General features: G+C 32.5%; 2 protein-coding genes and 1 non-coding gene across 5 annotated transcripts; 1 reads left to right on the forward strand and 2 right to left on the reverse strand.

The window, feature by feature from the left end:
* Window positions 1-739: 739 nt before the first annotated feature.
* Window positions 740-812, reverse strand: TRNAA-CGC. The gene has a single exon. It is a non-coding gene; the product is annotated as a tRNA-Ala (tRNA).
* Window positions 813-5,232: 4,420 nt separating this feature from the next.
* LOC8263616 (putative U-box domain-containing protein 50) lies at window positions 5,233-9,378 on the forward strand. 3 transcript variants are annotated; one of them, XM_025159916.2, is made up of 9 exons: window positions 5,233-5,346; window positions 5,573-5,795; window positions 5,890-6,002; window positions 6,075-6,202; window positions 6,305-6,707; window positions 7,375-7,515; window positions 7,604-8,143; window positions 8,328-9,017; window positions 9,109-9,378. In XM_025159916.2, the coding sequence occupies exons 2-9, from the start codon at window positions 5,633-5,635 to the stop codon at window positions 9,304-9,306; spliced, it is 2,376 nt and encodes a 791-aa protein (XP_025015684.2). In that variant the 5' UTR covers window positions 5,233-5,346; window positions 5,573-5,632; the 3' UTR covers window positions 9,307-9,378. The 3 variants fall into 3 exon arrangements, with proteins under 3 accessions (XP_025015684.2, XP_015583724.2, XP_015583725.2); XM_015728238.3 differs by lacking the exon at window positions 5,233-5,346 and having other exon boundaries at window positions 5,375-5,795; XM_015728239.3 differs by lacking the exon at window positions 5,233-5,346 and having other exon boundaries at window positions 5,376-5,795; window positions 6,308-6,707.
* Window positions 9,379-9,592: 214 nt separating this feature from the next.
* Window positions 9,593-15,720, reverse strand: LOC8263614 (nucleobase-ascorbate transporter 11). The gene is made up of 10 exons (XM_002533909.4): window positions 14,599-15,720; window positions 13,633-13,730; window positions 13,368-13,538; window positions 12,955-13,055; window positions 12,430-12,565; window positions 12,177-12,227; window positions 11,795-12,082; window positions 11,079-11,313; window positions 10,233-10,513; window positions 9,593-10,100 (listed from the first exon to the last, which is right to left on the reverse strand). The coding sequence occupies exons 1-10, from the start codon at window positions 15,296-15,298 to the stop codon at window positions 9,879-9,881; spliced, it is 2,283 nt and encodes a 760-aa protein (XP_002533955.2). The 5' UTR covers window positions 15,299-15,720; the 3' UTR covers window positions 9,593-9,878.
* Window positions 15,721-16,146: the final 426 nt, after the last annotated feature.

Genomic DNA, 16,146 nt, shown 5'->3' on the forward strand with positions numbered 1-16,146 from the left:
ATCGAATAGAATGTGAATCACAATAACTGAATGGAACATATCGAATCGAATAGAATTTTAAAATTATTTTAAAATTAATCTTCATATTAAAAATAAAAATTAATTAAATTTTTTTTAATATGAATATAATTTTGGTGTTTAAGAAAGCTAAAACGAATAAAATAAATTTACCAAACTGAACAAAATAAGAATCAGTTGAATCGATTTCAATTTTTCTAAAATTTTGCTCCCACCTGCAGTGACACACAGATGTTAAATCTTAATATGTTTAATATTAATGTTTCATATATCCATTTGCTCAGGAATTCATTAGCCAAAAGAACTAAAACAAAATTTAACAGGGAATTAGAATTGTTAGAGAACTGAGAATTAAATGATGTCTTTTATATCTGTTTTCAGTCCCCTACTTGGGCTGGCCACAATTTAAAATACTTTATTCGTGAATTTTTTTCCATAAATAGTATCTTATAATAATTAATATTCTCTTATTTATGAGAAATTTAATAAACTGTAATTATTATTTTTACAGTGATTCTTTATATTCGCTTAAGTTATTTAGTTGAGAAGAGAGAACACGAATCGAAGCCTATCATATTTAAATTTTTTTAAAAAAGAAAAGCCCAGGGTTGATTCATGGAGAGAATGCAGAATCTTAAAGCAGGCCATAAATGAAAGGTTTGGGCTTTGATGATGGCCAAGATGGTCCAATCTACAGGTCATGTTATATAAATTTAAAAAGTGGAGGTGCGGGGAATCGAACCCCGTGCCTCTCGCATGCGAAGCGAGCGCTCTACCATGTGAGCTACACCCCCACATTTATCTCAGGGTCTTCTATTAACAAAACTTCTTTTGAATGTAACATGTATTATAATTTAACATTTAATGTAGGGGATGAAATTTATTGATGAACAAAAAATCCCAATTTTCAAATTTTCTTTTTCCAATTTGTTATAAGTATTAAGGCTTTTTCTTGGTACGCAAAGAATAAAAGTTAAATTTTTATTTGATTTATTACCTCTTGCATATCAAAAAAGCATTTTTTATCAGTTCCAAGTTATATTCCATTCTATTAATTGTTAGTTTAGCAAATAATATAAAAATGTCTTAATTAATTAACATATATATTAACAAATATAATTTAGGATCTTATTTTATAATTTCAAATTGTATTTTTGATATAAACTTAATAAAGATATTTAAAAAAGAATAACGACGTTAACTAAAAAAATGTACTTCTTTTTATTCGAATGTAAATTAAAAGTTTTTTCTTTTTTTATGAAAGAGGGAGTGTTCATAATAATCAGTTTTCTGTCATGGTGTCTTAAAGAATTTAAAATAATAATGAAAAGAATTACAGCACAACAACGTTAAGTTATGCCGCCTAGTAATAAACGAAATGGAGAACTCAAGATACAAGAATTAGTTGATCCTAAGCATCTTAGGGATTATCATCCCTACGATATCAAGAATCAGTAGCATCACACGGTGTCCTGAAACGCAACCTTTCAATATAGAAGAAAATCAGATTATTTTGATGCAAATTCTTTCCTCCTGTGAACAAGCAATAATGTTAGAGATAGATAAAAGCAATAATGTAGATCTTCAATGGATTAACCTGTAGTTTCCTCCAACAAAGCACCCAAAATTTTCAAAGTTAAAAAGGTTAATTAATTTCTTAATCACGAGCCGGCAATGTCTGTCGTGTGACAAATGAAAAGTTTCATTGTCAAAAGATGAGGCTGCTGGATTCATGATTATACCAAAAATATAGAAAGTCCTGCAATGATTTGTATCACAAGGAGAACATTGGTTTGTCGTTTAGTTAGGTAAAAGCTAATATCCTTTCCAGTACCAGAAGTTCAATCCCACGTTTACATGCTTCTTCAGTTTCATGGATTCCTCGCTGGAGAAAAAGAAATTTCATGGGTTCTGTACACTTTGTCTCCATTCAAATAGGAAGGATCCAAGAAATAAGCGGTGGAGAATTAGCTCCTCTTTTAAGTGGATGTGTTTCCTTAGAATTCAAGTCTTGTACCTACGATCAGACTTTTAGGTTTTGAAAAATTACATTATTTTTTACCTCTCAATTTTACTAATTTAATTTTCCCACACTCTTTAATTATTATTTTAATATATTACAACTCTAAACTTTTAGTTTTTTTTTTATATTTTAACTTTTATTTTTAATTTCTGTCACCTCTGTACATGTATTTTATATTTTCATTATTTATATAAAAATTATACAAAAATGAATAAAATTATAAAAATATATGTTCAAATATAATAAATGTCGTAAATAAAAATTAAGAGATATTATAGATTAAAATGATAGTTGAAAAGTGTTAGAGTTGGAACTAAAAAATTTAATGATAAGACTATTTTTTTTTATAATATAATTTATTTTATATAAATGAGAAATAAAAGACTCGAGCTTAAAATTTTACATAAATTAACAAAATATATATATATATATATATATATATATATATATATATATATGTTATCAAATTAAATGTGTAAGTGAATAAATAATTTATTCTTAATTGAGTCAAAACCAATCACTAACTTGATGTATACTTTTGATAGTAATATCTCAAAAGCAATATGTGACAAACAGAAAAGAAAGAAAGACTCGTTGTTAACAATTGTCAGGTAATGATTGAACCCGTGAAATTTTACTAGTTATTATTATTACATATTCCAATTGAAAGTTGAATGAACTGAAATCTATTGATTACAAGCCGGCAATCTTTTCTCTTATATATCACTTCTAGGTTTAGAGAATCCTTTATGATAGAGTAAGGATCTTACTAATTTAGGAGATAGACTGGAATACTGAAAGTTAACAAATGAAATGGGATGTAAATAATATCTGTTATATATATATCAGAAATTCAAATTATAAATAATTTGAAGAGTATTTAGCTCAGAAAAAGCTTCAAAAATTTTAAGAAAATAATAAAATTTAAATGGGTATAGGCTGTTGATAATCGTGTTGTATGACGTGATTTAAATTAGATGTGAGATTATAATTAGAAGTTAATTTTATCTTGGAATTGGTCCAAATTGTATAAATTAGGCTCATACAGCATTATTCATCAAGCAGAGATTGAAAGAAGGAGAACCCACAAGTTAACGAGTCTCTCCCTGAATCAACCAGGCCAAACCTCCTTTTGATGTGATGATGTGTCATGTCTCACAATAAAATCTAGGGTATAATTTAGATGTAAAAGTGTCTATATCTCTTGTATTACAAAAATGAAACCATTTATTTTGAATAATAAGTGAATAACAATTAAGTTCAACAGTGAATTTTCTAATAAGCTGTATAGGGAATATTAGAAATTCTATCTAGTTATTCAATTAACGGGTTATATTTATGTGCCGCTAATGCTAATTTTAGCATGTTTAGAGCGATAAAAAAATAATTGATTAGTCTTTTTATTTTATTTTAAGTGTTATTTTGTTTTTAAAACAATTAAAAAAAATTCATGGTAACTATTTGAGTCGACAAAATTAATAATATTATTTGCAAAATATTAAGTATTATTTTCTTTTAGTCTGAGAGAAAACGTATCAAGACTATAATAGGAAAGTAAAGTTTGTAAATATTAATACCAAACTTCAATTTGCAAATCTTCCAGACGTGGGTCGCGTAGCAGTTTGAACCTAAATACATTCCCCACCAATAAAAGTAAACATGTTAGCAGGGATCGGCTAAACACCTTTCTGACCCCAGGCAATTTCTAATTTGAAACCTTATTAATATAAACATATTTTAAAATTTATTTTCTTAATTGTAAGATGTAAAATTTAATTTTTAAATTTAGAAAGGATTTTTTTTTTTCAATTGATGATAATATTCTATATGTTATTTATATATTTGAAAAATAATTTATTATTTTTTTATAAAATCGTATTTTTCAACATTTGTTTTTATTTTCTGTTTATAATTATTTTTATAATTTCTAATTTTAAAAATATATAAACGACCAATATAAAAAATTATTTTATATCTAAAAATTTTCAACATTTAAATATTTTTTTTTTCAAGTTATCATCTATATATATATAAGATAATTAATGCTTACTTTTTCAGTTTAAGTACTTTAACCAATTGCCAGATAAATTTTTAATACTAATTATTACTCTATAAATTAAATTTATTTAAGATTTTAATATAATCGAAAGTTTATAAAATTAGTAATTATAATTTATATATAAAATATAATATATAAAAATAAGATAGAGGGAAAAGATTTTAAATTAATTAGAATTTTTTTATAATTAATCAGTAAATACTAATCTTATTATATCCTAATTCTATATGTAATTAGTTCATTTCTAATCCTAATAAATTAATTATCAACTAATCTCCTTATCTTAATATAACATATGTTTAATAAATATTACATTATATATATTAATTTATCAAATATATTTATATAATAATTTTTGTAATAATATTTTACACGCGTGACGAATAATATTATATATATTTAAAAATTGAAATCATTAATTTTTTTGAATTATTATTTTCTTGGGATCCTAAGCATAAGCTTTAGTGATTTATATTTTGAGCCGGCACTGCAACAAAACTTTCTTTAAAAAAGTCAAACAAATAAGATTGCTCCTAAAATGTTGGTATTTATAGTCTTAATGAAATAATGACAGATAGGACTGCTCAAAATTTAGAATAAGATAATATCCATGGCCATCACTATTAATTGATGAAAAATTACAACTATAGGCTTGATAACATGAAAAGACCAAAATTGACCATCCAATTTGAAAAATAGAAAAAGAAGTTGTGGAATTTATATTTATATTTTAAAATTTGATCAGTCATGCTTGATGTTTAATGATCTAATAAATATTATAACTTGTGAATTTCTTTATAAGCATAAGAAGCAACTTAGTTTATATTATATATATTTATTTTATATTTTCAAGTGTAGTTTATAGTATATTAGTTTTTTTTTTTATACTAATTTTACAACTATAACAATTATATTTCTAATTGCTAATTTATTAGTTAGTTTTAAATGAAAAGATAAGTTTTTAAATAAATCTATATAATAACTAAGTCATATGCAAAACACATATGTTCATAAAATACTAATATTCCTACATTATTAAAAGGCAAAAGACTAAGAAAATCTCAACCTTTAAATACCAAATGATTTGTTTCAAAAAAAAAGAACATCAAATGATCTTTTTTAGGTTAAATAATAAATAGCAATTAATTGAAAGTCAAGAAACAAATGAAGAAGATGACCCTTCAATTGCCTATAGTACCATGCCATGCGAAAAAGTCCAAATATGACCGTCCGAGTTCCTATAAAAGTAAGGTTAATTTATAATCATATTGTCCTTTTGAAAATCTTCTCTTATCTAATCTTTGAAAAAGAATTTTAGCATTTCTCTTTCCTTTTCCATCAAGATTTTCAGTCGCATTTTTACACTTGAACACGGTTTATGATTTGCTTGCCTTGAATCCTTTTTCTTTTTGTTTGGAATCATTTTCTTCGATGGGACTGGTCTTAATTAATTAAGATTATTATTTTATTAGTGTTAATCTAAGAACTTTACAAGACACAAAAGCTTGAGTGATCACTGGAGATATCAAGAAATGGATGCTCATGTTGAGAAAGTCTATGTTGTTCTTGGTAATGATTTACAAGATGGGTTCAAGACTTTGGATTGGACAATTAAGAAATGGAAACCAAATCCAATCTCCATTGTCATTATTCATGTCACTTACAACATTTCCAAGGACTTTGTTTACACCCCATGTAAGTTACCTTATCGGAATTTCTTTTTCTTTTTCTCTCTCTTTTTTTTTTCTGGGTTAGAACTTAAGATAATTGCTTTAATCTTCTGTTTCAGTTGGAAAGCTTCCTGCAAGTTCTGTTAGTGAAGAGAAGCTCCAAGTTCTTAGGAAGTATGAGCATGAAAAGATAGAGAAGTTGCTTTCAAAGTACATAGCTTTCTGTGGAAAGGTGAATTTCTTTGCTTTTGGTGTTTGTTTCCATAGTTCTTGGGATTCTGCCTCATGGTTTATTTATATACAGGCAAAAGCTGAAATTCTGAAAGTTGAGAAATCTGATGAACCCATTCACAGAGTCATAGTAGAATTAATCTCAAGGTACAAGATAACCAAATTGGTCATGGATTTCACATTCTTGAGATCTACCTCATGGTATGGATTTTCTTTACTGTAATTACTTATGTCTAACATAGTCTAACATAATCTAAGAGACTGTTTCTGTGATTACCAATCTGTTATCGATTTCTTTCTCAGCAGGAGATCAAAGAATGCAATCAGTGGATCATTCTACATCCATCAGCATAAACCGAGTTTTTGTGAATTCTTCATAGTATGTGGAGGGAAATTAGTAATCCTCAGAGGAGAAAATGAAGATGTAATCATGGAAGATAATCAAGGACTAACTGTTGCAAGAAAGGGTAACTTAAAGAGTTGGCTGGGGAAAATGTTCAATGAACACTACTCTTTAGCAAGGCGCTCAACTGCCTCATCCAAAAGCCTGGATTCACTCAATGAGCAAAATCAGTGGGAAAATTGTACAATAGAGATTCAAAATTATTATGAGCATCTGTTATCTTTGAATTTGGATGAAGAAAATTGTGAGGAAGAGAATGATGATTCATTGGAAGGAGGTGTGCCAGAAACCACTGAGAGCATGGTAAGCAAAGATCAGAGTTATTTTTCTGCAGCTTGGTTTCATTACCCTTTAATCAAGAAATCAAACTGTGGTCATACTCTAACTTGTTATGTTAGTTCAAACAAGTCCACTTGAAAATTTTCTCTGTGATCAATTTTCTTCTAAGAAGATGATCTGCAGGTGATATATACTGTTGCAATTAGTCTTCTTCATTAGTTAGAAATTAGAGGTTTAGGTGAATTAGTCCACTTTGGCTACCACAAGAAAAATAATAACTTTCTTTCTAATGCTTCTTTATGACTCTATAGACTTGTCTTTATACTCTTGGGAGTTTCGTGACAATGATGGGTTAATAGGTCTATAGGGATGTTTGGATGCTGGTTTCCCAAATGCTAGTAACTTGAGTTAATATCTGTTCTATCTTAGGATGTGTGCATTCTTGTCCTCCTCTTGCAGCAAAATTCTTAAGAATCTAAAGGATGGTAATTGGTACCGAATATATGTGTATAAATTAATAATACGTAACTTAAGTGTCTTGCACTCAGAGGTGAAATGATTAACAAATACTTCAATTATTTAATATAACAAATATAATGTCGCCCATTTATCGGTCTAGTGTCGTTTTTCAATTTTCTAATGAGTACAATAAATATTATTTACTAATGATAAAAACTTTGTATTAAGTCAGAGCGTGGCAGCAAAATCCGAATATATGAGGAGTAAAATAGATGATGCTCAGAAAATAATCCGGTTGAAGAAAGAAGAAGCCAAGGCAAATGCAGAACGGTCTGCAAAAGCTGAGTGGGCAGTATGCTTATGCAATACCAGGGTACAACACATCAAAGCTTTCCCGTAGTAACTTATTACTCACTTTTGTTTGGTGCTTAATGTAAAGAAGTGGTTAATGCTTTTTACAGGCTGAGGAACTTGAAGCTAAGATAAAAGAAGAGGTTGCTAACAGAATAGAAATAAAGAAAGCATTGGATGGTGAAAGAGAACAAATTCAAGAAATGAGGAGTGATATAGCAGAAAACAAGAATAGGCTGAAGTCACTTGTCGTCCTGCAATCAGAGCTCACAAGCAAGCTCCAATTATCAACTTTGGCAAGATCACATGGGGAGGCTCAGTTAGAGAAAGCAGTCATTGCAAGAGCAGAAATGGTGAGGGATATCGAAAAGTTACGAGGGCAAAGAGACGTTCTTCAGCGCAGAGTAGAGTTCTGTAAAGAAAAAGATGCAATAGGAACGGTAAAAAAGTTAACTGAGTTAACCTGTGGTTACAGGGAGTACTCTGCAGAGGATATCAGATTGGCAACTGATGGTTTTTCTGAGACGTTGAGATTCAAATCCGGCAGGGATTGGACCAATGTATATCGAGGACGCATTCATAATGCAGCTGTTGCAATCAAAATGCTGAATCCTGACCATGCTTTGTCTCGAGAAGATTTTCTTTCCAAGGTGCTTGAAATGACAGTTCTATTTTGAAAATTACTTGCGTAGTCTAACAGTAACGCTTATTTATTAGTATTAAATGATTAAAATATGTGTTCATTGTCGATGTTATTTACTTGTATTCCTGGCGGATGGAGTAGGTAAGCAAGAAAGGTTTTCTACTAACTGAAATGACACTTTGACTTTGCAGGTGAAACTTCTTAATAACATCAGACACCCACATGTGATTGCCATAGTGGGCTTCTGCTCTGAGCCGAAAAGCATCATATTTGAATACATGCACAATGGAAGCTTAAGAGAGATCTTGTTTTCCTCCCAAAGAAACCATAGAAAAAGAAACCGGGCCCTCACATGGCATGATCGGATCCGAATAGCCCAAGAATTATGTTCAGGCCTGGGCTATCTCCACTTGGCTAACCCTAGGCCCATTATTCATGGCCACTTGACAACATCCAGTATTCTCCTGGACCGTCATCTAGTCGCTAAGATAAGTGGGCTTGGGCTAAATCAGTGCTACGATGCAAATAACGATACGCGACCCGACATTCGGGCTTTTGGAGTACTATTATTTCATCTTTTGACAGGGAAAAACTGGGCTGGGCTTGTTGAAGAGACAACGAAAATAGATCGGACGGCCTTGGTCGGGGTTTTGGATGAGTTGGCAGGACAATGGCCGTTGGATTTGGCTGAAGAACTTGTTGGTATAGCAATGAAGTGCATGTCCATCAACTCTAGAGATTTTACCCTAGCAGAAGTAATGGAAGGGCTTGATACAGTAAGGAAAAAGGCTAATGAGATAGTGGCCAAAGGTGGGCGTCAGGCTGACGATAAAGAGAACTCTAGTGAAGTACCAGGCATATTCCTCTGCCCCATTTTTCAGGTAAGTCCCAATCCTGATAGCAAATTTAGTGACTAGGGGGACTGATTTATAAAGATAATCTGTGCTAAAGTAGTGTTCATATTGGGTGCAGGATGTAATGAAAAATCCACATGTAGCAGCAGATGGATTTTCTTATGAGTTAGAAGCCATAGAGGAATGGTTAAAGACGGGACGAGACACTTCACCCATGACAAACTTGAGACTTGAGCACACATTCCTTACCCCTAATCACACTCTTCGTACCCTAATCCAAGACTGGCATCAGAAGAAATCCATAGGCACTTCATGACATGATTATGTATATTTTACTTTGTAAATTGACAGAAATAATAAACAACACGATTCATTGTTTAGGGCATTAGATTGACAGATTTTTTCAGACTCTACTTTGTAATAACAATAGAGACTAGAAGAGACATTTGAAGTGCTGCTGAGATAGTTGAGATTATCTCTTGGAGATAAGTGAGATAGTCGATATACATTTATACTTCTCTTGGAGAAGGTACAAGAACAAGAGGTTTGCTACCTCTTAATTGCAACAGCAATGCACACAAAGCCAGGAATATATAACTTCCTTTCAAAGAATGACTATTGACATTATCTGAATTCAACCACGTTTCTTTCTATTATAAAATACAATGTCACTGAATCAGTGATGTATGGAATTCGTGTATTAACCTCTAAAGATTACTAATACTATGTGTGAGCTGCTTTATCTTCATGGCCCCAATCTAAGCAAACAGTATTTCAACCTAGGAACTTCACAAACCACATCTACTACTCATGAGCATATGCTGTGTGCTGTGTGCTGCTGAAAGTGATGCAATAAACTTTTTTTTACATTTTGCCAAAAGCTATATATTATGTATGCAAACATCTCAAACAGCAGAAAAACCGGGAAACCTTTCCTGGAAGAGAATAATCAGCATGTAAAGATGGATCAGTTACCAAGTCTTCAGGATGTGACCATATATACACCCCTCTTTCTTGTCGGGTACCAGGGACTGTGTTATCAAGCACAAATGCCACCAAGAGAGTCACCACCATGTTCAACGACATGAGCGCATTTATTGCAAAATCAAACTAATGGAAGGACAAAAAAATAAACAAGAGATCAACATATTATTAGAGAAAGAAACTGGACATTAAAGTACAAGCTCATATATTACGATCATATGCACACTGATTAAGAGAGAAGTGTTGCAGGTAGCATACTTGTTTACTGCTGGTGTGGACTGGTCCATTTGATGCTGCCGAATAGGGAACAAAATAGCTTGGTAGTATTAAGCTGGTTTCAGGTTGATACTGCTGAAAATAGGCAGGAATTGACATGCCTAGGAACAATGAAACACCTACTATGGCGATATTTCTAAAACTTGCAGTTTGACTGTACTGCAAAGTTGAGAGACCCAATGCAGCAATAAGGCCCCACATGAAGCAAAGTATCCCAGCAGCTAATGCCAGTGGTATTGAAGCAAGAATGGCACCCACTTTCCCTAATAAAGACAAGTAGAGATGTTATTTGAGGCCTAGCTCAAGTAGCAAAAGCATTTACTCTTAGGAGAGGAAGGTCTTGGGTTCAAGTCCTCTCCTCCGCACTAGTTGGGGAGGATGGCTACCCTATATAGTGTAATCCGTTGTGTTTCTCATAAATAAATAAAAAAGTCAAGTAAAGATGTTAATATAATGACTCACTACTTGCAAAATCAATACAATAGAAGACACAAACGAAAGGATTAAATGCATAAACAATCTGCTATTAAACAATTTCTTGGACCTTATCTCAGCATCAGACCATGTACAGCTGCTAAAATATTTACCTTAATTATTCTGATAAAAAAATTTATTAGCAAACTATTATAAGTGACTAGCCATGCAGTATTGATGACTTTACGAGTATATGCAAAAATTTGATTATACTAGAATGTATCAAAACAGGAAAGTTACATTTCTGGATCACTCTATTAGGTCTAGTTTCCATAACTCAAAAGGTAAGGAAATTTTAATATCCACTTGAATGCCAAATTGGAGTTAATGTTTCAATAAGTTCAAGGCATTTACCTACAAATGAGAAGAGGATCAAGAAAAATGCTCCAATAACCACAGCTCTGCGACTAGCCACCTTAGTTATGTTGATGGTGTGCACATTTTCTGTCAAGGTGGTTGAACCAGTACCTGAACCCCAAAGTCCAGCCAATACGCTGCAGAATCCCTCCATTGCGATTCCTCTGCTGACAATTCCAGGAGTTGGAGGCTTTGAGTTAACTAGCAAGGATGTAGAATGATATGTTCCAACCTGTGCCGTTATATGTTTTCATTAATATCGTAACCATTCTCTAATGGTCATGCAGTTTTCTCATTTTGAATAACATGAGAATATCTTAAAATCAAACAATCAGCTTTGCTTTTCTATTATCACTTCCATAATAGGTTGAGCATTTATTTTGCTAATTTTAAAGTACACAAAGCAAATATTTTTCTTAGCAGGAAGTAAATCCATTCACAGTAGCTTCCATATTTTAAACACATTGCAAGCAGATGAGCATCTCAGCGATGCATTAGTTTTCCCAACCATTTTATTATCTGCTGCCTTTTTTATCCTTTAAAGTAAAGTAATATAAGCCCCCCTCTGCACTATCTTGTGATACTGTCACATACAATAGGAATTCATGTGAATTTTGGGAAGAAAAGAAAATACAGAAGAACTAGATACAAATATTTTGAATAAGAACAATGAATTTGTTGCTATCAGCACATTTGTAGAGAAAGCTACTAACCGAATCCACTGATGCAACCAGTGATACTATTATCATGATCAAGGAAGTCCTTAGATGGAAAATTGGGATACCCCATTGTAGAGGATAAGGAATTCTGACCCAGGCAGAAGTTCTCCATGCATTAGAAACATCAGTCCTACAACGCTGCATTGTATATGCATGCTTTCTACACGAGTCGACCAAAATATTCGAACTGGGTATGTCAGGGCTACAACCTTTGAAATTATACGCTCCACCAGCTGTCAGAAAGAATGCATATGTCCATATAATCACGACACTCAGGGGAACCTGCACTAACAAAGAAGGTCAGCACTGTAATCCAAGTAATAATAACAGCATTTGCCAGCACAGTGGCTACATATAGAAAGGCTAGTAAACATACTGCATAAACTCGGAATAAGCGATGTCCGAAGATAGATATTCCTCGAAGATACTAATGAACAGGCAACATAAATACACAAATTAGTGTTTTAAACAATATTTCAAACCAATTAAATGAACTAAGATGACAGATGGTTAATAAATGAGAGTGAATTTTTTGTACACTGGATATAGGAATATTTAGTGCACGGACTTGACCATCAAAATAAGAGTTCATAATTTAGATCGAGTAATCTTCAAAGACTATCACTTACCAGGGTGAATATAAGAACTAAAAGTATTAGAGGTATGCTAATTTCCACACAACTACCAGCTTGCGGAAAACCATAACTAAAGAATGCTAAACCTACTGCAGCAACAGTTGGTGCAACTACCACTGGATTAATCAATCTGCAAGACATTATTATACCAGGAAAGTGTTATCAGTCAGATTCTTAAAACTTCTGCTACTTTTGGCAATCAATTGCTATGTTTCATTAGAAGCAAACAAAGAAGTCAAATTAGATTAATGTAACAGAAATGCATACGCAATTTTCTCAATTATAGTAGCTATTATCATTTAGTATGAAGAAGAAATACAAGGTATTGAACACCTACCTTTTCACTATGACACATGCAATCATAATTAGTTTAGAGGAAAACCTATGCAACTAGCATCAAGGCAACAGTGTAGGACAGTAGGAGGAACATAGCTAGGAAGTATATATTGGATAACAGGAGAACAGTTGTACTATCTGGAAAAGTGCAAAAAGGAAATTACAGGCAGCCTCTTTGCTTACCGTAGAAGGAGGGACATTAAACCAGTGAATCCCATGATGCTTTGAAATATTGAACCAACAATTATAGCTCCCTGGAGCTCCCTCATTATGTGCCTGAATTTCTGCAGTTAAATTCATGAATAAGCTAAAGTAGATCATCCAAGGAAAACATAATACAGGACTCATGGATTGCAAGTCTCCTTGATGCTTGAAACATGCAACAGAAGCAGCAGAAGAATTATTAGATCTCATTCTTTCAGAAGTTTAACAGTATAATAATGCTTGATCTTTTCAATTCGACAATTTTGGATGAGAAGTGTTTTCTATAAGGGCTTGCTAGGAATTTGGCAGTCCAAATGCATTTGCAGCAGCACTAAACAATCTTAAATTTTAACAGATATCACTTCCAAGATTTTTCTTCACGATGAACTTACATGTTCAGAGAGATTCCGGTACTCCTGTGCATTCATGATAATCAATGCTGGTGCCAGAAACACAAATGAACTACCTTGAACTAATGGAAGTCTGGTACCAAAGTAGGAATGCAGTATTGTTGTTATGCCAGAGATCAGCAGTATTGTAGAAATCACTATAGCAGTGTCTTTCTGTCATCATTTATGTAAAGAAAGTATAAAAAGCTTTGTTAAAGCGCTCCTTTATATATAAGAAATCAAGATACCCGTGAGAATTAGTGCTTACATCTGTTCCTCCCATGGCTGGTACAATGATTAAGGGGATGAAAATCAGTGAGCCAGCCAGTGATAAATAGTGTTGCAGACCATAATATATAAGTGGTACTGCAGTTTAATGACAACCAAGTAAGGATGGGGGAAAACAACTGATTTCTAGAAAATTAATGAGAATTCAAAAGAAATCATCAATGAAAGACAAAAGCATCTGCAACTTTGATAAATCACATTCCAAGTTCTTGTTTCTTTTTAAATTAATTACATGTTTGTAATTTTTCAACTCAAACATAAGATTTCTGAATTGCAAAATTTCATATAACTCACGGCATAGGCATGAAGGTCAAGCTCAAAGAAGAGAGTTACAGATCTAGAAGCATGATATCACATATTAAATGCATATGCTGATCAATCATTCAATAAAAGAACTATAAACAAGGAAAACAATTTGCAAAATAAGAATTTCATAGTATTGTTAACTTCTCTGGAAATCTGTCTGTCTCAAAAATCGCAATTAAACTAGACTTTGCATCACTGCCCAAATTTATTCAATACTGATGATCACGAGAGTCCTCAAGATCAACATATACCAGCCCTTAAAAATCTCGTGCATTATAAGTAAGTTCCTCACTCACATTTCAGTTTGTTCTCTTATCCTTTTTTTGCTTGATGTTAGTCCACATCTATTTTCTGACAGAAAGAGAAACATTGCATTGCAGTAATGACACCAAGTCTGCTTGATAAACCTTAGTTGCCTTCATTGATTAAAAGAACCCTGACATAGACAAGAAATTTACTAGCTCTTTCAAGTATACTTCCTTATCCTCCATAGTTTGTAGATGTTAATTCTATAAATAGGACTCTTTTTTTTTCCATCTTCAACGGTAACTAATAAACAGCGCTTTCATTTTCAAATATACGTACGCATTAACAAATTAAATGAGAAGGAGAAACGAAAAGGACAAGGAAAGATACTAACCAAAACCAGGATTATCTCTCAAACCGAATCTCATTCCACTTTGTCTGTGCCACCCTCCATCATCAGGTTCATTCCCACCACCAGGATACATCTCAATTCCAATATCATTTCCACCATTTTCTTCCTCCTTCTTCGGCTCTAAACCCGGAGCAATTAGTGGGATTTCATTTCCACTTCCATTTACATTCGCATTTCCATTTCCATTTAGCTCGACTTTCCTTTCCTGTTCTTTAACTCTCAAAACGGACTCATCTCCATTTCTCTTGTTATTCTCATCTCTCAACAACCCAAAATTCCGCTCTTTCCAATTCCTTAACCCATTACCTGGCCTAGACGCAGAACCCAAATCTGATTCAATTTCTGACCCTCTAGCAGGTCTCGTCCGACCCAGAACCGGGTCAATCTCAATTTTCGGAGACGATCCACCATTCTTATGATGGTCAGGACCCTTCTCCAAGTCAAAACCAGCTCTAGTATCAAACTTCTCACTGTTACTTGCAGCAGTTTCACTAGAAAAAGTAGAGACAAAACCAGTCCTTTTAGCCCAAGATCTCAGTTCTCTTGGATTAAGATGATCAGTTCTTGGCACAAAAGGTTCGATCTTTGGCAACATAGAGGCTAGCTTTGTTTTTGTCTTATTAGCTCCCTCTTTTTGTTTCTCCTTCTTACTTGCAGAATTTGAGCTCGAACCAGTTTCCATTTCAGCTTTTTTCTCAAATGGGTAATGATTCTTCAAGAAAATAGAACTCAGTTTGGAGTGAAAGATCAAATCTTTTTCTATGTTCTTGAAATAAAAGAAAAGCTATAGTCTATAGAGTAGAAGCAAAGAAAAGAAACAACTGGTGAGAGAGAGGCATCATTGCAAGAATGAAGACTTGATAAATTAAAGGGTATGATTAAGTTTGTAAACTTTGATGTTTATTTTGGTAACGGCAACTTCAACTGCTTGAGTAGAGTGAGTTTTAGTGTAAAACTAACATAATGTGGTACTTCTGTATTTTTATTTTTCTCTTATTGCTGCTGGCTGGTTGCTATCTCAGTTGTTGTTTTTCAGATAGGAGAAAAATGACAGTTATGCCCCTTACTGGCCGTTGAGAAAACAGGTAGATGAGGGAACAAATGTGGAAGATTTGTCATTGTTGAATAGATGGAGAAGAAGAAAGAACCAAAAAAAGCTATTGGAATCATTTTATTTATCTGTAATTTTTTTTCCCTCTTTCTCTTTTTAACTTTTAATTGAAAAGGTTCCCTTTTAAATCAAGCTGTTGCTAATTAGTAATGCCTACTGACTAAGTGACTAGTCATACTCTTACTGGATTCCTTGCATTTTAAGTCTTTTCTTGCTCACACTATTGACACATTGAGTTGAGTTGCTAACTTTGTCTAAATAATTTGGATTTGTTGGGCATTATTACTACTATAAGTGAAACAATATTTTCAAATGGAAAATGTAAAGGGAATACTAGTTTTAAAAGAAAATAGAAAATAAAATCATGTGAAGTTCAGTTAAATACGAGACTATTATGTAGATATTAAATTTAAATAAAT

The sequence above is a fragment of the Ricinus communis genome, chromosome 7, assembly GCF_019578655.1.
Source record: "Ricinus communis isolate WT05 ecotype wild-type chromosome 7, ASM1957865v1, whole genome shotgun sequence".
In the NCBI taxonomy this organism is placed as follows: Eukaryota; Viridiplantae; Streptophyta; class Magnoliopsida; order Malpighiales; family Euphorbiaceae; genus Ricinus; species Ricinus communis.